This window comes from Protopterus annectens, chromosome 3.part0, assembly GCF_019279795.1.
Source record: "Protopterus annectens isolate FY-2018-M chromosome 3.part0, PAN1.0, whole genome shotgun sequence".
In the NCBI taxonomy this organism is placed as follows: Eukaryota; Metazoa; Chordata; order Ceratodontiformes; family Protopteridae; genus Protopterus; species Protopterus annectens.
Genome location: NC_056731.1, coordinates 1,118,973,643 through 1,118,996,940, shown reverse-complemented (window position 1 = coordinate 1,118,996,940; position 23,298 = coordinate 1,118,973,643). Strand labels below are relative to the sequence as shown.

The window sequence follows — 23,298 nt, the reverse complement described above, 5'->3', positions numbered from 1 at the left end:
GAAGTTAGTATTCCCACACATTATATAAGACAGCTTTTTTAAATGTCTATTTCCATCTTTTGTGTTACATGCAACTCACTAATGGGTGGGAGGTTGATCTTTCATACAGTTATTTCATCTCCATCTGAACCTGTCACATTTTCAACACAGCAAAGCTGACCAAAAAGGCCGTAAAGGTCTGGTAAAAGAAAATCAGCAGCAGCAACAAAAGTAAAAACGTGTATACCAGTCCACACAAGGCTGAATAAAACCTTCTTTTAATAAAAGGTAAGAGCTTTTGTGCCCAACACCAGGCACTTCATCAGACAAAATACAGCACAACTTGAGCAGTACACATATACCATAGTAATTAACTAATCAATGAAGCAATTTGCATTCCTTCAATAAAGGTTTTAAGGGAATACACCCATTCAACCCTGGAGGTCTGCGTGCTTGCAAAGCAGTAATCCAGCTTGTCTCAGCTTTTTCCACCTTATTATTAGCATCACCCCCCCCATTGCTCTAAAATATAAATTTTAATACCAAAAAACTAAAGGAATGATCATTAAAATCAGATACGTGTCTAAACAAAGCACTCATGACATCTTTGTTCCTAATATATTCAACATGTTCAAGTAAACGTTCTCTCAATGACCTACAGGTCTTACCTACATAAAAACAGCAGCATTTGTCACACATAGCAAGATACACTATACACCTAGTGGAACAGTCTGCATAAAATATTGGATTAAATATATAACTGGTAGATCGATGTACAAATATTCGAGATCTGAAAATATACAGGCAGGCTGCACAATTATGGCAGGCCTAAGTCCCCTTTCTCTCTGAAAGTCTACAGACCTATTATTATCATAACAGTTGTCTTTTAAGTGACATACTATTCTTAAAACAAAATTTGGGTACCTGTCCCACAATATCAAGAATTTTATCATCAGATGTCAAGATTGGCCAGTTTCTTCGTGCAACATCACAGACCATATTAATATCACTGGTGAAAGTTAGAACTGGTCAAACAGACGGACCAAATGACTTCTTCCTAGAATGTGAATCATGCTGTATACTAGAAAAATAAGGTCTAGCTGATTTGACCCTAGCTTCACCTATCAATTTATCCACTGTACCAAAATCACGTTCAGAATAACCTCGAGCAAGCAATTCATGTCTCATGGTTTCAGAGACTTGATGGAAACAATCATCATTTGTATGCAGTCTAGAAGCCCTAAATGTTTTTTTTTTCATAGCAATATTCCTAAATACATAACCAGGATGCATACTTGTGTGATGTAATACAGTATTTCTTCTACAAGGCCTTCTATACATAGAGGTTTTTCAGCTTGCCCCTTTCACTCAGAGAGATGTACATCTAGAAAATCAATATCATACATGCCCACATGTTTTGTAAACCTAAGATCGTCAGTAGTAGATTCAAGATATGCAAGGAACAGGTCTAAGTCTACTAAAGACCCCGCCCATAAAAGAAATGTGTCATCAACAAATCTTTTAAAAAATTTTAAATGCTTTGTAAACGCATGCTGACCAAGTACAAATTCATCCTCCCAGTTAGCCATCATGAGGTTGGCGTAGCTGTTGGCACATGAAGTGCCCATAACCACGCCAACCTTCTGCAGTTATAAATGGTCTTTTAACATGAAAGCGTTATTTTGTAGGACAAGATCCAACAATGCACAAATTAAAAAGATCCTATCACTAGAACAGCCACTAAACTTATGTAAAAAAGAGTCTAACAGGCTCAATCACCTCCATATTTGGAATCACTGTAAAGAGTGTGCTAACATCAAGCGTAACAAACATACAGTTGGAGATATAGTTTGAACTTAACTTAAATAAACTTTCTAAAAAGTGTCTGGTATCCTTCAAAACAGTAGGTGCAGCATTAACAACAGTTCTCAACTTGTGTTCAACGAAAATGGAGAGGGGTTCTGTTAACCAACCATTACTGGAGACAATTGCCCAGAGTGGAGGGTCCAGAGAATCTGTATGCACTTTAGGTAGTCCATAAATCAATGGTAACAAGGGATGTTCAACAACAAAATAGTCAAGAGTTTAAGATCAATATGTCTGTTCATTAACAGGTCATATAGCTCATCTTTAACATGTTGAATTAGTCTCCGTAAAGAAGCAGGGTATACACTTAAATAAACATTGCTCTTAGATAACATATTAAATATGTTATCATCATAGACCACTTTATCAAAAAACGACAATAGCCCCACCCTTATCAGCAGGTCGAATCTGAATATCAGCATTACTCCTGAGACTATTTAGGGTTTCAGACTCTTTCCAATTCAAATTAAGAAAAATATTAGAGCTATTACTAGCCTGTAACCCAGAAAAATCACGTTCACATTGTTTCAAAAACAAGTCAATAGATGCTGTCAAAGATGGACAGAAGGTACGAGGTTTTTTACTTGTAGTAAAAGGAACAGTCTCAGAAGGAAAAACTGTCCAAAGCATAATATAGTGAGCAAAAAGTCTTAACTGGAGCATAACAGTCATATCCAGCTCTGTGGGCAGGAATAAACTATAGACCTCGATTTAATACACTGACCTGTGCTTCTGTAAGCTCTTAAGATGATAAATTGAAGATCAGCATATTTTTAATTGCTTCCATGTCGGCTTCTTCATTATTTCGGCTTCCATGGAAAGTTTCCTCTTCTTTTTGTCACTCCTTATATTCACATCTTTTATCAGAGTTGGAAGTACCAGAAAAGAATTTCCCACCACAGAAGCAGTCGCTATCATTTTACTTCTGGCTCCTAACTGTTCATCCACTTCACTAGTGCGGACATGCTCAATGCTAGATGACATAGAGGCTCTAACGTCGTCAGGTGATAGAGAGGTGTGTGTCTATCTTCTCCCTTCTTACTAATATTCACAGAAACAGCAGTCTGATCACCACTAGCACAGGAAACAGTACTTGAGTCACAGATATTGTCAGATTCTGACTCTCTAGTGACAATACATGGCCAGACAAAAATATAACCCCGGCTGAAGTTACTGAAGTCCTGATTCAACATCTTAACCTTTTGAAGTTGCAGTTTATTTTCATAGACAGAAATATTAGTAAATATCTTGTCAAGCCATATCAAATGTACATCTGCAATGGTTTTAGAATACAAGTCTTTAAGGAGGTCACCAACTTCCTTATATAATTTCTCCTCTATAGGCTTAAAGAAGTTGATCAGTAAACTCATATAATTAAAACTTATGTCCAGATTAAGTTCTTGCCACTTACGTAGTAACTCAGGTTGGCATCTTCAATACACGGAGTCCTCTGAGAACCACCTTAAAATGCAGGCAAGCTTCTAAATGAAGACATTGCCATTCATAACATTTTAAATTGTACAGCTTAATTCTCTATGTCCTTAAGTTTCGAACTGAAAAACTCTGAGTCAGCAACAGTCGCATCATTCTAGTTACAACTCTTACCCAGCTTCAAAGAAAATGGTGGGTTCATTTTAACTTGTAACAAACGATTCAGTCTTCCCATCGAAGCATTCAAATCAGAAACAACAGGTGTATATGCAACTTCTAAGTCCAATCCTTCAGCCATGCCTGCCCAGATTCAGCCAAAATAATAAAATTCCAACACAGCAAAGCTGACCAAAAAAGCAGTAAATGTCCAGTAAAAGAAAATCAGCAGCAACAACAAAAATAAAAACTTGTATACCAGTCCACACAAGGCTGAATAAAAACTTGTATACTATACTATATATTGTACACTTCCACTAGGTGTATAGTGTATCTTGCTATGTGTGACAAATGCTGCTGTTTTTATGTAGGTAAGACCTGTAGGTCATTGAGAAAATGTATACTTGAACATGTCTGATATATTAGGAACAAAAATGTCACAAGTGCTTTGTTTAGACACACATCTGATTTTAATGATCATTCCTTTAGTTTTTTGGTATTACAATATATATTTCAGAGCAATGGGGGGGGGGGGGGTATATTAATAAGGTGAAAAAAGCTGAGACAAGATGGATCACTGCTTTGCAAGCACACAGACCTCCAGGGTTGAATGGGTGTATTCCCTTAAAACCTTTATTGAAGGAATGTAAATTGCCTCATTAATTAGTTAATTACTATGGTATATATACCACTCAGGTTGTGCTGTATTTTGTCTGATGAAGTGCCTGGTGTTGGGCACGAAAGCGCTTACCTTTTATTAAAACAAGTTTTTATTCAGTCTTGTGTGGACTGGTAATTTTTATTTTTGTTGTTGCCTATTTCACATTTTACAAGATTTTTTTGTCTTGATGAAAACCCTCAAAAAAAAACACCCCAGAATATCCTCATAACCTATTAACTTAAAACAAACACAGAAAACTATGTAGATCTTCAAATAATGAAGTTTAACCTTCCTGATAGGAACAATTGTTCTAAACTGACATCTGCACACACTAAGATGCATGTTACAGACTGTGCTCCTACTTACACTACTAGCAGTTTGTTCTTATCTTTATTCCCCTCCCAGATGTCAAAGACAGCTTGTATGTTTTCAGAAAAAAAATAACTTTTACCCTTAAAAAAAGTGTCTGGCTTTTACTGCTTACCCCAGTAGTTAAATTATCTCCATGATAACACAAGAACAAAAAGTACAGCTGCCCTCAGGCACAGACTTCTCAACTGACACTGAACATTTATTTGCTAAAGGAAAACTTTTCATTACATTCAGTGTTCTCTCATTTATTTGCCTATATAAAAAAAGTATTAGATTAAGCCAAGGCCCTTAATCCAGACATTCACCTATGCAAAAGTAAGGGAAATCATATCAATTATACATATATTATAATCTGTGCACTTTTACACCCCACCCCATCAACCCAAAACTATAGTATCTTAACTTAAACATGATTTCTTCTAGCAGTTCTGCTTTTTACAATGTAATGCATACATTTCGTAAAACTAAAAAAGACAAAAGGTACCTGTTTACTTTACTATCTTCATCACATACAATAACTGAAATTACTTTACTATATAGCATGAAATTTACATCATAAAATGTTTTATACAAATACTGTTAAGAAAATTTGTTTTACTTACAGTTGTTTTTTTTTTTCCATTTAATGTCTTTCCAAAGATTAATGACGTGAACTGTGGTATACACTTTTCTGTACCCCACAAGTTTAACACAGTCAACAAAAGTCTAATCTTTACACTCTTTCTTGTAAAGTCATATTTCAGAAGTGTGACTGAAGTTTTATAATCTCACATTTATTCACTAATTTCAGTGTTGGCAGCCTTCTTCCGTCCATCTCTACCTCCAAACCCCAGACTCCGGTTCAAGTCCATGGCACACCCGATTCTTCTAGTCAACTCCTGTACTTTTTTCTCTCTCTCTCAAGCATTTTCCTTTAGAACACTGGAAAAGGTTTCACTGGCAAAGTCTCTCTATGAGCTTTATTATCAGAAGAATGAGAAGCAGAGTCCCCTTCTGTTTGCTGGATCACTTTTGTTGGACAAAAGTTTGAATTTCCTTCTTAGCCTGATCTACATTAAAACATTTCTTTGATCCTCCAGGAAAATATTCTTAAGACAGTTGCACACAGCAGCTGAATCTCATAACCGTCTCTTGAAATTTCCTGATTGCTGGGATAAATTTGCTTCTCTTCTGCCTGGTGTGCACAAACACTCGACCGTCTCCAATTTTTAATAGTTTTCCCTTCTGCCACAGTTTTGTCGGAATCAACTCTTTCTGCTTTTATGATTGCGTCTTTACTAATACAGATCTTGGCTGCTTTCTTATGGCCAGGTTTGGAGCATGCACACAATGTGCCCTTCCAATTAACAAATCCTGCTTTTGAATATCAGTCCACTTGCCTATTTGTTTTTTCATAAAAATAATACAGTCTGTCCCTTCCAGTTTCTCTTGTACAACAGAACATCTAAGGTTTTCCCTATGTGCTCTGACCTCTAACTATACCATTTTTTGAAACAGCGCTTCCTGAGCAGTCTTATACTCAGCTAGCCTTTTCCTCATTTTGACCTCTTGATTTCTACAGTTATCAGTTCATCTAAATAGCTGCTTAAAACTCCTTTCTTTTTTCCCCAGCCTTTTATTTTAGTTGATATACTCCTTGAATGTTTCTTTTATTGTAATCAGCTTTGAGCACATTTTTTTCCTCTCGGTTACTGGGAGACGTGTCGTACAGTAAAGCTAGAGCTTGAACTGCTTTTTGCAAAACAGCTCCAGGATTCTTCCCAGTGTTTTCTCTTCACCTTTTCCAGCTGATTTTCTTTATTTTCTCTAAGTTTATTCCTGATAGCATCCAGGAAATGTACTTATGAATCAGTAACTGAATTTACTAAAACTGGCTGAGTTACTGGCCCTTATCGCTCAGTTTTATTTTTTTCACATTGGGGGGTTTGAAATTAAGCTGCTGATCAGTGTGCAGCCATCTTGGAAACAGTCTAATATGCAGTCACAGTTTTCCTGTATGAAAACATAGCCCAGAAAAAACTGGATAATGAACTATTCAACAGCTTAAAGATTGTAGCCAAGAAATCCAAGCTAACAAGCAGAGTAAGATTCCTTCATTTTATATGCCAAACTAGTTTCACATAATGGAGAAGAGTATCATGACAATGTTAACAACACAAGAAAAGGAATATAAAATAGTTATTAATCCGCTAACTAATATGCTGTACAAAATGATTATAACAGCAGGACAACTACATGTTAAGTATATCTACAGAGAGTAAATACAATAAGAAGAAACAACTGAATAAAATATGGGATACAGTATTCTAATTTAAGTCATAACAGGGGAGAGCAAGTGAATCAGCCAGACACATATGTAGGGCAAACTATACCAAGATGATTTAGAATAAGCAGAGTTCCAGAAACAGGTAAACTAGTAACCTGAATGCAGTACAAGTAGATCAAAGGAAGTTGTTTCAGACTACAGAAATATAATAGTATAGATAGTAAAAAATAGCAGGTTTTTAGGGAAATTATGTGAAATTTGTAGTGTGGTCTTATCAACATGCAAGTTGTTAATGGAGTAAGGCTAGTACTTTTTAATAAGTACTGGCTAGGACTTGCAGGGAATTTACTTTCACCATCAAAAGGACAAATTGGTTGAATAATACTCATCCCAACAGGCCAAAAAAGTTTGGAAACGTAAGAGCCTTTTTTGGAGGAGGGGATTAAATCAAAATGCACTTTCTGTATCTGGAAGCACTGCTTAATTACTGGTCACTCTAAAAATGTTAGATTCCCCAAGGGTGGGGGAGGGGGTTGGAGGTGCCTGTAATCATTCACAAGAAGCACCTGTGGGCCTCTTCTGGACAAAGAATCCCAGAACAAAATGTAGTAATGCCTGTCAGCAGACTCCAGCAATACATAAAGCAGTCATGGAGGCAGAAATGAACAGTAAGTATAAGGTCAGGAGCCTCTGAAATGCCATCAGTGAAGGAGTGGTAAGCAATGTTTCAGGAAAGACTGGACTATTGCAATTAATGGAAATTTAGTAAAGTTATGCAAGTCCTCATTACTGATGCCCATCTCTGTTAGCAGGTACCACCACTAAAGAAACATATGTGATGCTGAGTATCTACATACCCATACTATCTTATTCAAGGAATGCTCCTGCTGTCTATATGCCATGCAAAAAACAGCCCCAGTAGTACAACACAACTATTTCAAGAAGAGCACAGAAATGAAAACTAGGCCTATTTCACTATTTTCCAGGGAGGGTCAAGTTCCAAATCTGTAGTTTGCAAACTGCAGGTTAAATGAATTCATCTGTACTTATGGAAAAGAGAGCTCAACTTAGAACTGTAATGCACAAATAAAAAAAAATATAGAAGATATGTGGAGAGGTGCTTTGAAGACAGAATTTTAAAGAATGTCTTTTCTTCAAACCAGAAGGACAGAACTGAAAGAAGAAGGGGGGAAATCACTACCAACACTGCCACATCTGGGTAAAAAGGAAACAAAAAAAAAAATCTCAAATGATAAATATTAATATAGATAGTAACCTAGAAGTGCACCTCATTGATCTTTACATGCAAAAGTGAGCATAAATAAAAGAACCCAGTGAGGCAGAAACACACACATGCTTAGGAAATACTTATAGAAAATGCATGTCCTTTAACATAAAAAAAGAAATCACACTAGGAAAATGATCATCAAACATCCTTATATGAAACTCAATCTAGAGGGAAGAAAAAAAAAAGGGGGAGGATGTCAAGATGATCTGCGTTTAAGAGTATTCAGGGATGAGGAAGGCCAACATCTCTGTACTCTGACACTTGCGTTCTGAAGCATATAATCTGTAGACCAGGGCAAAGAAACACAAACTGCAGCACATAAACCTGTAGAGGTTTCAAAGAAAAATGAGGGAAGGTCCCGCAGTGGCACATGCAGTGGGACCAACACTTCTACCATTACAAGTTAATACAGGAACATGCACCACTGGGTTCAGACTTGCAAAGTATTAATAAGATCCCTGAAAAAAAGGTTAACTGCATCTTGAAACACCCTGGGTGAAACAAACCTGAAGAAAGGAAAAACTGTATGCATGTCTGCTAGGGGAACCAATCTGCTAATTCCGCCTCAGAATCTTGAATATGGTAGATGCAACCTCTGATTCAACTAATTCTAAAATCTTGAAATATACATTTTTGAATGGTACAAAAGTACAGCAAAAACTTCTAGGAATACACTGATTGATGACCCTTGAATGTGCTCTCTTATTCAACCAAATTTATAACTATACTTATTCTAAGTAACCAGTCAGCTTGGTTAGAGTAGAAGGATAAGTCCCAAAGACTATGATGGTCCAATTTTGAAAAGTGGACCAAGTGTAAGAGGAGCTGAAAAGTGGAGGAAAAAGAATGATAAGGCAACACCTGATTGTCTTCCTATGTGTGTGTGTTGGTGGGCAGGCACATGCCTGAGGAACTCTTCAAATATTGCCTCAGTGGACACTACAGGCCCCATGAAAAAGTTCACTCTAGCACAGTAGGACCTTTTTAGGGGTTACATCACTCACGGAAGCAGGTGACGTGACCTTGCTAAGGCCCACAATAAGCCACACCTGCAGCATGCCTCTGAACATGCACAGTGGGTAAAGTTTAGGCTTTAAGACTAAAACCTCATATTTCCCCAAAGACCAGATAATAGTATCACTTCCATTGATCACTGCTCACAACCCCTGAGAAACAAAGGGGATGTATGGTTTCACCATCAAACAATGAACTGAACCAACTGGCAGGCAAGAAGTAGACATGAAGGTCACTGGGGAACTGGGAACAAACAAAGAAAAAATACAAAACAAAAGTGATCATTTCTGGTCACAATCCAGTTTACACGCTGTAGTACAAGGTAGCTTCAAAAGAAGATTAAATGCAGCAAGAGCATGGCCCTTGGATCTCGCTTGAAAAAAGGCCACTAGCCTAGTGGAACTAAACTGGTCAAAAAAATATAAATGAAATAATGTACACACTGCAAAATAACAAGCTGCTAAAAAGTCAGCTCAATGACATACAGTGATGACATTCTGACTATTACATAGATGATCTGTGTTTATTTAGTGACCTCGAAAATGGAAATGCAGGTGAGGTGGGAGAAAAGATTTATGAGGCTAAACTTGCTTGCCTGTCTAGGCAGGAGAGATAGGAGTACATTCCAGGGGTATATGTTTCATATTAGCACCTGTGTGTGGCCTTTGGCCTTCACCAGCGAATCACAAGGCAGCAGAGACATCAATATTTGAATCACTTACAAAAGGAGGTGATGGCCCTTACATTAGCTTATTTTATATTTACTCACTGGATGTCTGTGGGCATGCAGAGGAGAATGTAAAGCTACAGAACAAAAGCTATATCCCCACATGGATGTTATACCTCTCAACTGTTATGATTAAACACAATGCTATAATTGTGGCTCTTAGATTTAGCCCTGCTCACTGCTCCTCCCAGACTTATGACATTCCTCATACAATCAGACCCGTTTAGGGGCACACACTTTATTACATTCATAAACTAAGCCTGCACAAAGATTTACTACCACTAACTACACAGGATGTACTATATGACAACTTTCTATTATGAAAAATAACAAAGTGTTCCTCTTTCTAAACCCGTGCTGTGACTTTTAATGCTTGATGGCTGAGAAGCATGAGTGCCAGCCTCAGTGTGCCCAACCTTCACCACTAGGGCAGTGAATAGGCCATAGGGCCATCATTCCGTGGGGGGGGGGGTCAATACAGCAGCCAGGAGTAAGACCCTGACTGTCAGAAGAGGATTAGCACAAAACAAGAGCAAAAAAAAAAAACCTACTAGGAAACTGAAAAACAGGTATGACAGAATGCCACATACGTTAATCAGCTACAAATGATGTGAAAGAAACTGGCACTTATAGGAAAATAGATTCAGATTTCATCCTTACGTAATCCAAAAACTGACAAGAGCAAAATATGAAGGCATTCTAGAAATGATGGAAGAGGAAGTGTGAAACTTTCTAGCAGAAAATAACAGTGGTCAAGACCTATGAGAAATAATCCTCTGAATGAATCTCAAACTCACCTTGTCTGACCCCTACAAAAACTAATGAATAGTAGACTCCAACAGCCCATAACATCTTAATGCTTGATTTGTTAATGGCAATGGCACCTGTTTATGTATCTCTTTGACATTCTATATTATAAACCTACACTCTGTTTAAACATTTTAATTTAATTACAGAATGCCACAAGACGACCCATGCAGAAAAAGAGATATGCAACTTAATAAAGCACTATTATATAGACAATTTATGTAACTAGCATAATCCATTAATACAGATGAGAAACCATAACCCAAATTAAAACTATAGAAATAAACAGGATAATTGTAATATGTTGGGGTCTGTTGAAGTTATAAATTGAATATTTTCTATCGCAGAGCAGCTCCACCACTCAAAGAACTCATACAAGATAACTCATTTTAACACAGCAGACCTCTATATAGTTCACACATCCATGACCAACAAAGTGACACAATACTTAGAACTGCCTCACAACAATTAGTTCTCAGCTCCAGTGCCTTCTCTGGAGAGAATACATGTCCTCTCTCTGTTCACATGGATTTTTCCAGTCTGCATTAGTTTCCTTCTAACATCCAAACACCAGTCATAGCTGAAATGGTATTCCTCAAAACTGTATATGTGTGGATTGCATGGGAGTGAGCATGTATTATGTGACTGACTGGCACTGTGAAGGCTGCCAGCCTAGCCAGATAGAATTTTGCAGATAATTCTGTCATTTGTAAATATGAATGTAAACTACAGACTTGTTGTCTTAAATGTAAAGAAATAGTGTTACATGTGGAACTGGAAAAAAAAGTGACACCAGTGCACTTTACTGACCAAAGTAAAGCATGTGGTGACCCTTTGATGTAAACAGTGGTGCCGAAGGGCCTAGATGAAGAAATTCTTTCTATTGTTTTAACCAAGAGTTAAATTGCTGGATTTAAAAATGCAAATGTATTTTTATTGCTCTGCATCCTGACCAGCTGCAAGATAACAAAAGGAGATGTTAAGAATGTAAATGCAGTTTCTGTAGCCTGGGAACCCAGGGAAGTGTGAAAAATTATGTAATGTGAATCAGAACTGCAATTTCAATTTAAACAGAGAGAACCAGAGATTATTAAGCATTTTTGTCTTGACCATCCAACTCATCAGCACTCTGTCTGTTTTCTTATGTAAGTTATCTTACACTTGTGTTTTCTCTTAGAAATATCTATAAACTAGAAAGATTAGACTAAGTGTTTTTTTTCTGTGATGTCAGAACTGTACTACTGAATTATTTTAAGTATTTCTCTGTGATCTCTGAACTCTTGACTAGCACTGTGTTGTAAGTAGTATTGTCTTGTGTTTTTATTATTTATTATTAAATATTTTAAAACCTTTCAACTGTGGCTGCTTTGTGTAGAGATAATTTAAGCTCTAGAGAACATTTCATATTTATAGTGATTACTGTACCAAGTCACTCCAATAAGTCTTGACTGTTGAGTTATACTACCAATTAGATAATAATAATGCACAGTAATAATTCGACACCCCTTTAAGGGCCTTTGAGCAGCTGATAAATATTAGCTGGGTGGTGGCAGGCGGTACTACCGTATAGTCTGCGTAACAGGGGCACAGCTGGAGAACCTGTGCCAGCCTTTCCCAGGAGTGTCTATATGGTTGTATAAGTTCTTATCTCAAAGTGTGTGTGTCAGCTACTTGGGCAAGGACACGAAGCACTGGTTGGACAGAGAGGGTGCTGGAGATTTTAGCTTTCTCAGCTGGCTGAGATCTGGACCCTATAGCTGTGCCAGTGGGGAGTCTTATTGGGGACCTGGGGAGCAAGGGAGCGACCAGCCCCAGACTGACTGTAATCTCTGTGTGCTCTTAAGGGAAATTGCACTTTAATGTGTGTATTTGTTATCCTTTCTTCATATATGAGACGCCCTCTCTGGTGTTAGTGGTGAGGATTAAGGCTCCTTGATTGCTGGGCCAGGGCAGGGGCATCACAGGCACCCCACTCAATACTGGTTCCAATGTGTTCTGTCCAGTAAGTTCTGTGATATGCTACAGTGACACAATGCATTAAAGTCAGTCATCTGATAATATACATACATGTTTGAGTCCATGCAAGTGTAAAGTGTACTTCCTATAGCAGAGCAGAAAAAATACATTTGTGTAAGACGTTCAGCATAAATATGCTATAATGAAAGATTTACAATAAGGTGGCATAACTTTGATAACCATCACAACTGATTTTGTCAGATTTAGAAATGTCTACATATAAATCCTTCCCAGGCTGCCATGCACCTCCCTTTTAACATGTCTCATCCTCCATTTTTTCAGGTAAGACAGAGTAGATCTGAGGAAAGAAGGAAAGAAAACAGAGGACAGAAGAATACTGGGGACCACAGAAAGTTTAATGGTGGGAGACTCACAATTGGTAACCACGAGACTGAGTTCCTAGAGAAGCCTCTTGGGTGACCAATGCCCTAAGTACACACAACAGAAGACAGAAGACCTGGACATGGAAATAATGTCTAACTTTTAGCACAAAGTGTTCAGGGAAAACCAAGCTCCAAGTACACAAATGTCACCCTTTGTGGTTTTGTAGAAAAAGGCCAAGGAAGCAACCTCTGCCTCATGAAATGAGTCCTGGGATCTGCAGCAAGACACATTTCATTCTTTTTATGATAGCTGTTACTGCAATCAACTGAACACTTGGAATTTGTACATTAGGAGATCTTTTTATGCAGTTTAGACTCAGAAAAGGAAACAAACAACTGTTAAATGATTGATTCAGTCCTGTTTGGTTTGGTTCTGCCCACATAAAATCTAAACTCATCAACTATGACACCAGTAAAGGATATACTAATTACAGAGTATTCAGGAAAAACAGACAAGTGAACCAAATGGTTCATGTACAACTCTGTGAAACCTTTAGCATAAAGGTGTGTTTAATTGAAGGTGCCATCCTTTTCTTATGAAAGGCTAGAGAAGGTGATTTGACAAAGAGCCCATAACTCACAAATTCTCTTAGATGAAGTTATAGGTACTAACAAGAGGGACTTCCAAGGCAAGAACTTCACATCTACAGTGACAGTAGGGTCAAAAGCCCAAAGAGTACACTTTTTTCAAGTACAAAGTAAACATCCTACAAAAAGACATGGTTGATAACTGGAGAATTGACATCTAAAAAAAAAATAAAATCTTTAGTGAAACTGGAGAAAAAGACTCTAAATCAGAATGAACAACTGAAACAACAATCAAATGAACCCTGAAGAAGAATGAGTCCAGAATCACAAATCTCTGAAAGATGAAAGAAGATAAAAAAAAACACTTTCATTTATCTCTTAAAGATTTCTGGATGGAAGGTCTTTAAAATATGGAAAAAACTTCTCTCTGCAAAAAAAAAAAAAAAAAAAAAAAAAAAAAAAAAAAACTCTATCTTTGACCACAATGCCTGATGGATGAACCAGCAGCATAATGAAAGAATTTAGTCAGATGGGTTTCTGATGAAGAAATGGATGCATAAGAGGGAACTATGTTTGTCTTAGCTAGAATAAAGCTAATCAGAACGGCATTCATTACAGTGCATCTCTGGCCTGACCAACCAATGAAGGAATCAGGGAAAACAAATTTGAACACCTAGAAAAGAATACAGAGGTCACAGAGTGAAATGTCCCTCAGAGCAGAAAGATTTTGCTTCTGACTCTGTACTTCAAAGGTCAAGCATAAGAATGTGGAACTTAAACTAGATACCTGTGCAAAGTGCAGTAGTTTGCACAAAGGCACCTTTAAAGCTTTCGGTCTGCTTGGCTCTCTGAACGGAGATGAGAGTTAAGAGAACGTGTACACTGCAAACCTATTCTGGTTAGTGAATGGCATAACATCAGAAACCACTGGCATATCAGCATACAAATAAGAAATGCATTCTTTTTTAGACAGTTTTCATACTGTTTGCAAGTTAATATTTTTGCCAACAGTGCTTTCTGTTTTACAGTGTCAGTAATGAAAAATGTAAACAAAGGTGAAAAAGTTGCCCCTTTCTATTGTCTTTAACATATTATTTCTTACACGTTATGGCTTGAAACTATTTAGCCCACTTTTCATTTTAGAGCACAATTTTATGGTAAATCCAGGAAAACTGCCAGTCCGCTTTAATCAAGAGTACTACCAACACATAAAAATGTAGTGGCTGCAACGACAGAACTGGACTTCATTTTCTCAAGTGTGTGTATGCAGGTGCTGCAATTGACTCTTTTGGAGTGCTGTGTCATACTGAGGGTGTCTGAGAAAACTTGCATAGAATAGAGTCAAGTAATGTTACATTAAATTACTAAGTGCTTCAGTTTCATAATAAATATCTGGATGACCAACTAACAATGTTTTTTTATAGATTTAGAGAAAACAATGAGAAAAGAGGGAGTTATTTAAAAAAATATATTTACCATCAATTTTAAGAGTGGTACAACAAAATATAAGAAATTAAATTTTCAGTTTTCTCCATAAATATGTATTTATATATAATAAATATGTAAACTACATAGATCTAGGTAATTATAGTCTCTTCAGTCTTACATGTAAAGCTATGGAGTATAAAATAGCAGAACTCTTTGATGCAGATAAAGGCAACTTAACTGATCTAAGCCTCACTCAGTCTGGGTTTTGTGAAGGGCAGGTCCTGTTTTGCTGAACCTAGTAAACTTATTTGAAAAGGTTAGAGGCTATGGACAATGGTTAGTTCTTGCATACTGCTTTCCTTAACTTGGCCTGAGCTTTTGACAATATCCCCCAAACTGGTATTATTTAAAATTAGACAATCTTAGTGTAAACCTTTACATTGTTCTCTGGATTGCAAATTGGCTAGCTAACTGATCCCAAGTTGCGAAAGTTGTCGACACCCTCTGTGAAGATAAAACTGTAAGTAGTAGGGCATCACATGAATCAGTGCTGAGCCCTCTGCTGTTTGACATTGTTTTAAAGGCATCCAAGCCCATAATCGAGAAGTGAGATTGGTAAAGTTTGCTGATGGTTGCAGGCAGTTCACCATTATCTGCTTATCCACTGGATGATAAACTACTCCAGCAAGGGGTGGACTATGCAGATACCTGGTACACTGAAAACAGTCTCAAGTTAAATGCAAAAAGTGTAGTACAGTAGTGTTTGGGGAGGACTGCTCCCACCTTATATGTTATTATAATCGGTACTCCTCTTTAGATAGCTATGATCATAAGAGACCTAGGTACTTATGTAAACATCGCTCTCTCATTTGATCATCATGTTTTAACATAGTCAAGAAATCCTTCTATCTTGACCATTAATTTCCAAGGGGATATTTTCAAGATTCAAAGAAGTTATCTTACCACTTCTGCTGTTCGCTTACTACACTTATCATTGATTACAATGCCCTCATTTGGTAGGTACGCAAACATCTTACTCAACTGGAAAAGCCCTATTAAATTTTTAACTAAGAACCTTAAAGATGGGTACACATTGGGCGTATGTGTGAATCAAGATTCAGCCCTGAGCTCACTGCTGTTACTATTGGTGGACTACATTAGCAAATAAGTTGCAGAGGACAGATAAGAAGAATGATAAAGAATCTGAAAATTAAGATGTATAAAACAATGGTGCAACCAGTACTGCTATACAATACCAGTACTACTATAGAATACAGAAACCTTGGAGTGATGGCAGAGTAGTTGAGGATGCCAGAGGTGAGGAGTGCCTGAGTCAGGTGATAGTCTGCTTACTGTAGGACAGCTGAAGAAATGAGGACATCAGAGAAGCCAAAGTAGCTTCAATTGCAGAAAAGGTCAAAGTGAACAGATTATGGTGGTTTGAGCACATGCACAGGAAAGCAGAAGATGACTTGACAAAGAAGATTTGAGAGCACTGGGAAGAAGGCAAGAGAAAACAAGAGTGTCAGGCAAAGAGATGGATACATGCATGAGAGAAGACCTCCAACAGCTGGGTGTCAGTGTTGAAGAAGGTAAGACAGTGAGATAGAATTGAGAGAGATGGCGACAGCTGATGTGGCACCCCAATCTCATATACACAATGGGACAAAGTAGGAGCTGGGGCTGTTGCTTCTCATGGCCAAAAGGTTAAACAATGCCATTTCTCTCCTTTCCTCAGATTCGTTTTCTTCCCTCACCAGATGTCCAACCTCATCAAACCCAATGGGAAGGAAGGAGGGTGTTAAAGCTCTTCAGCAAACAAACTATCACGAGGTCCCCTTAGAACAGAGAATTTTATGATTTTTTCAGATGCTTTTTGTGTCAAAGGAAATGAGGACCTTTGGCTCCTTTTAGATCTCAGCAGCCTATACACCAGCAGAACGGTTTGGAGGGATAGTTATATCTCACAGAGGATACGGCTGCTGTGGAACAGACTCCACATTCACATAAGACAAAGTTCATCCTTGTCCATATTCAGGTGTAACTTAATTCTATGAATGGGAACTGAAATTTTACCCCAGAACTGCCCCTGTACTACTAATGGACAGAGGCAGTTCTTAAATGCATTATTCGCATGCATGGGTCCCCTCAAGGTATCTACATGTCATGATCCCACTTATTCTCACTGGGGGTAATATATAATTATCGACAATGAGATGGCTAAGGTCAATCTATAAACCAAAAGTGATAGGTTATTTTGAGTATAAAAAGGGAAAATGGCTAGGCTTAAAATGGCTCACAAGGGTAGCTGGCCTAGTGCTTACATATGAACGTATGACTGATAGTTTATTAAAATACAACAGATATTTATTTACAAAAAATATACATAAGTCACCCACAGCACTTGAAAAGTACACAGCTGTGGCAGTGATGTAACCAAAAGAACAGAATCACCTTTCATTTTCCTACTGTAATTATTATATTAACATAATCAACATGTCCCTATATGCAATTTTTTAGAAATGTAAGCTACATGTAAGAAAAATGCTTTTGATAAATGACAATTGTCTTACTCAACATGCATCATGCAACAGTATTTCTTTTGTCTGTCCAGATGCATGAAGATGTTCTTGAGAACCTTCATCTTAACTCCTTAGTGGCACAATAGTATCCTTTGGGAAGTCATCCATCCCTGGTAACTATCATATTGACAATACACCCCTTAGAGTTGACCCAGTAGTCAGGAACCCTAGCCTTTGACCATTGTGTGTCTACAGTAGTGAGGAAATCATTCTATGTTGCATAACCTATAAACAAAGGTACGGCATCAAAGTCCAAGGAAGTCATTGTTCCACTGTATTCGGCATTCATCACAGCTATCATCGAGTACAATGCCCCCTTTGGTATGTACCTTACCAGGCATATCCAGCAATACAAATATCCATGGAGGTTTCTCACTAAAAGAATACAAGGCATAAGTAAAATGTCCTATGCAGATTGCTTTAAGGCACTATCTCTGTATTCTGTCTCCTATAGGCTTTTGAGGGGAGATCTCTGCCTAGGATACGGGGCATTGACAGGCCCCACTCTGATAGACCTCCTACATATCCACAAAACAAACAGCACCAGAATTATCCATTCTAAAGGCTTAAATCTTGCCTGTAATATAAATAGGATCTGCTGGAGAGATAGGTATGTATCCCAGAGACTACCCAGGCTATGGAACAGGCTCCCCATCCATGTGAAGCAGAGTTCCTCTCTAACCCCAATTTAAGTGCAACTTGGACAATTGGATGGGAAACCAGAAATTCATCCCTGGTTTGGCACCTATGTGTCTAATGGACACCATACCTCTCAACCTCTAAGAGTAAGACATCTGGACAAAGCCTTTAAAAAGTGGTACAAATAGGGACAATTTTGAAATATTGCTCTTAAAAACTTAGAAAGTTGACAGAATAACAGGTTTTGTATTAGCATGGATTTTCTGAAGGGTATGAAGTCTAAAACTCAAATGTCTGTCATTATTTTCTAATTTCAATCTATAACAATTTACCACTAATTTGCCAGAAAGACACAATTTTATGAAAAACGGACCAAAAATATAAGGCAAAAATCTGGACATTCTGCGAAAATGTGTACAGTTGAGAGATATGACACAGGCAACCTGTAAATGGTTCATCTCCCAGGCCCATGCTTACACTTATCAAGGGTATCAGAACTTGAGAGAGATTTGGGATGCATGGCTAGGCTTAAAAAGGCCCTTGTGATCATTAGCCGAGTAAACACAGATGAACAATGTACTTGTGTGCAAAGCTGACACACTTGTAGTCCTTGCTACATACATAGACAGACACATGGTCAGGACATAACTAAGCTAGTTCCAGACAATCACACTGGGAGAAGAAACTAAACAAAACAAGTTCTAACTTACAGTATTATTATTATTATTTGAAAAAGCTAAGAAATTTATTTTTTTTAAATAATGTCAGTGTGTAACAGCAATAATAAATGTTTGGCAGGGAGTAATACAGAATTTACCTATAGATGGCTTGTGTGATTACTTGTGCCTCACTTCATTATCAAACTATACCAGCTATGGATTAATCCTACTTTACCCACTGCCAAACATGAACTACTGATAAACAATTTTATGTGCTGGTTGTGAGAATGTGGTTTAAGAAACATGTCTGCATATACAGAACTGCCATGCATTATACTTCTTTTATGAATGACTGCCACACAGTAGTAATTTAAATGAATGCTTGGTATGAGACACCATACTCAACAGACTAGGTTTGCTTGAAATCTGAGATGATGAATTAGCTCAGTATAGCCAATATTACATTAATCAGAACATATAAAGGCCTTACTTCAATATGAGTAAGGGATGGTAGTTCTGAAGTTCTTGAGCAATGCTGCACTCCTGTACTGTCACCCCCAAAAATATTTATTCTGAAAAGTGCTGTGGTTTCATGAAAAGTTAGTGCTAACCTTGAATGTCCAAGCTGCTAAAAAAACAGAACTCTTAAATGTTACTTAAACGACATTAGTATTGCTGGTAATGACTGCACTTTTTGGATTTGTTCATAAAATTAAACTTCTGAATACAATTCTGTGAACAGCTTACATTTCCAAATATGAGTGGATCTGAGTGCTGGCGGCATCTACACAATTGACTATACAGCTGTAATACATTGTTCTTTAATATTAATGTGTCTGATTACTTATTGGAGCCATCTTTCAGCTTCAAAGTTGACTTAAGATAATGGATTAACAGCACATAAGCAACCTAGTCCATCTAATCTTCCTGTGATCAGCTAGAATTAGGAAATAACTAACAAAAATGAGCACATTAACAGCTTTTTCTAAAATGTGTGCAAGTGAGGCAAAAAGTACAGCTGGTCAAGTTTAGTGCTTTTCAGGTGGCATATTAGTATTTCCTTTGTTAAATTACAGACTAACTGATACAAAAAAGAAACTACATCTGGGATCAAAATTCTGTAATCTTTTCCGAATAGTGCCTTATTTGTGGAGTACCATTTTAAATATAAGTGAAATAAAAAGGCATACTAACCCGAAGAACTACTGTGCACATTGTCAAACAGGTTCAATTAAGTGTACAACAAATAAAGTAACTCTCACCCCTAAAAATACTATTCCAGAAAAAGTACAGGCCATTATTGTACACTAAATGTGCTCATTATCCAGTAGGTAGATTTCTTTCAACTCACCTGAGACAGCATCATAAAATTCATCATCACTAAAAATACTTTGAGGAGAGGATCCTTTAGCAAAAGACTGCTCTAACTCATGATGTTCGGTGGCAAGTGTTTCCAGTGCTTCTGAAAGGATCTTGTTTCTCTCTTGTTCTTGCTCTAGCCTGGAATTTCGAATCTTGGAAAGTACAAGAAAAAAATCAACACAACTTTTAAAGGACAAACTCTGAAAAGCTTTATTCATACTGAAAGTATCTCTAGACATTCAGAAATGCAGAATCGTTCATTGCAGTGTACTCTCAAACAATACTGTAATTTGTCAGTGAGTAGGTTCAGTTTATGCTAGTTGAGCTGATGTTACTAGACAATGGTCTGGTGTAATGCTGTACAAAAGCATTTCCATCAATGAACAGACAAATAAGTTAGAGGGAATGTGCAGCATGGGCTATGATATTAAATCAAAAGCTACCACAACTATGTAGAGACCTGATCAAACTGTGCACTTTGCAATCATATTTGACAATACTGTAAAATACATTTTCCTCATGCAGTTCAGGGAGAGTGAGGTATTAACTACATGAACAGAATGGACATGGAAAGCTGAAAAATCCATCAGTTTACAGAATACTACAGCACATGAAAACATGCTATTTTGAGGCAAAGAATCGCTCTGTATGCTTAGATAACAAAGCATTACTCACCCAAGTTAAGAGAGGGGTTTTTTTTGTTTCTCCTTTTTTAAACTTGTGGTAACCTCTCAAAAATAAGTGGTTACTCCTTATGATGACCCAGAAAATGTCACAGCTAGTTCTTAAAAATGTTTTACATGATGCAGTTAAAGCCAGTATTCAGTCTTATGTTAAATAACTGGGTGATTTCACATGCTAAATCAATCGCTGAAACTAGATGGCTAAGAAAGGGAATAGGAGGCTGTGTACATGTAGGAGGGCATACTCAAAAAGAGTCACTTCATTTTTGTTGATCAGTTTGCTTATTTTCTCATCATTGCTCTAGTGGGCAGCTGTCTACCACTCCTTACCCACTAAACATGGGAACCATGCCGCAAAACTGTCCAGAATTTTGCAGAATGTCCAGATTTTTCCCCATATTTTTAGTCTGTTCCTCATAAAATTAGTGGATTTCTGGCAAATCACAGAGAAGTCACAAAATAATGACATACAATGCCATTTCACACTTCATAACCTTCAGAAAATGAATGCTAACACAAATGCTGTTATTCTAGGAACTTCATAAACTTATGAGAGCAATATTTAAAATCTGTCCCTATATTTGGGCTATTGCCTATCATTCATTATTTTAGGTTTTGTCTGGATTTCCTGTGGTAAGAGGCTGACAGGTATGATAGGAATTTATCAGTTTTCACATCTGATAATGTAGCAACAACACAAAACACCAGAGATCCAAATGAGGAACTAAAAGGATCAGTGTCTAAGAAAGCCATACAAAGTTATCAGTAATAAACAGTTGGGATTAAAAAAAAAAAAAAAAGCTTGGCTTTGTGGTGCAAGTGGTTGGAGCCCACACTGTGAGCTAAATGATGGAGTTCAATTAGCACCCCCAGCACTGGAGGACCACATGTGGAGGAGGGCAGGGAGAACATGGCCAGGTTGTGTCACCTTTAAGGCAGTGAGGGATGTGCATACTTTGGGGGGGGGGCACACCAGGGATTGTGATCTCCCTGGTGATCACAGAGACTACTGATCATGCTTTGGACAAAGGTCTTCCGGTAATAGCTCTGTAGCAATCAGCAACTTTTCCCTATGCTTCCACGGGGAAGTAGAGAAATTTGAAGAAACTGTTTAGTTGTAGGGGACCACAAGTCCTTAAAGAGCTGCTGGAGTAGGTTTTAAAAGCATAATACAGTAGAATGAGATGAATTGGATTATGAAAGCAAAACAAAAAAATGAATATCACAGAGAATCAATCCAACAAGATACAGCACGTGGCCACAGAGATCACAAGAATGGAGAAAAAACAGTGGCACCAAACAAAAATTAAATTATACTAGCAGAAGTACTCAATAAAATAAAAAATATGAATGGTTCAATTACTCATTTTAAGAAGTGCACTTGGAATATAGTCCATTGCTGAGCAACCATGTGGATGGTATCTAAGATGCTATGCAGGACACTGAGCAACTAAGGTTGTGTACTGAAGCTCTGGAGCACAATTGGAATTAACAGAACAGCTGCTCAGGGACCAGCAAGAATAGAGCCAGATGAATGTACATTTGCATTAGTGGACTGCCGGAAAGGGGGGGGGGTTGTGAACAACAGATCACAGTCCTCTTATGTAAATGGACTAACACACCAGAAAACAAAGTTAACCGTGAGATGGTGCATAGAACTCTGTGGAACCCTGGAAATAAGCAAAAAAAAAAAAAAAAAGACAAATAATTTACAAAATGAGAGAGCATATTTTGTCATTATTATGGAAGCCAGGAGCTAACTGGCCATACGACACAAGCAGAATCTTTATAGATCAGGATTATTCTACTACAACAACCAGGAAGAGAAGGCTGACATTCCACCCAGGGACGGCCAGGCACAAGGGACTCCACACCAAGCTATTATAGTCAGCGGTTTGTAAACTTTTCTTCTTAAGAGGTCCCAGAACAACACAACCCTAAAAAAGCACAAAAGTGGATAGCAGAGTTTCCAGCTATACTGGAAGGGGCAGTGGATGAGGCCAATGAACTGAACAGTGAACCTTCCATGGAGTTGGTGCCAGAATCAACAGAAAGGCCTCAGAGTGGATTCTTCCCAAAGTTCAAAAGAGCTCAAGTCCTGAAGGAGAGGACAAAAATATCACAGCAGCTTGGGAAATATAAAAAGCAACAAAAGCAGGTTGAAGGGGAATAAACTTATGCAGGCCAGCGGTATACAGCTGGCAGCTGGATGGCCCAGAACGGCAGCAATTAAGGTAAGGACATATAGCAATCATCTGAAATTACCGAACATTATAAGGAGAGAGAGACTTAGGCATAATATGGACTACGGAATATAAGCTTACAGATGTCGGCAGGAGTGAGACAACTATTCTCAAATAAACTGGTTGCAAGTGAGTGAATAACATAATGATTACGGACTTGAGGACAGGACCAGTGGTGAAAATGTATCTAATAATACTGCAACAAAGC

At 37.7% G+C, this 23,298-nt stretch overlaps 1 protein-coding gene across 1 annotated transcript in view; it reads right to left on the bottom strand.

Moving 5' to 3' along the window:
• The window catches only part of OSBPL1A (oxysterol binding protein like 1A), a gene marked incomplete in the record, with an annotated part of 2,690,541 nt that overhangs the window by 853,112 nt on the left and 1,814,131 nt on the right, over nucleotides 1–23,298 (bottom strand). The window contains 1 exon segment of the mRNA XM_044065352.1: nucleotides 20,154–20,316. Coding sequence (XP_043921287.1) covers nucleotides 20,154–20,316 — 163 coding nt within the window.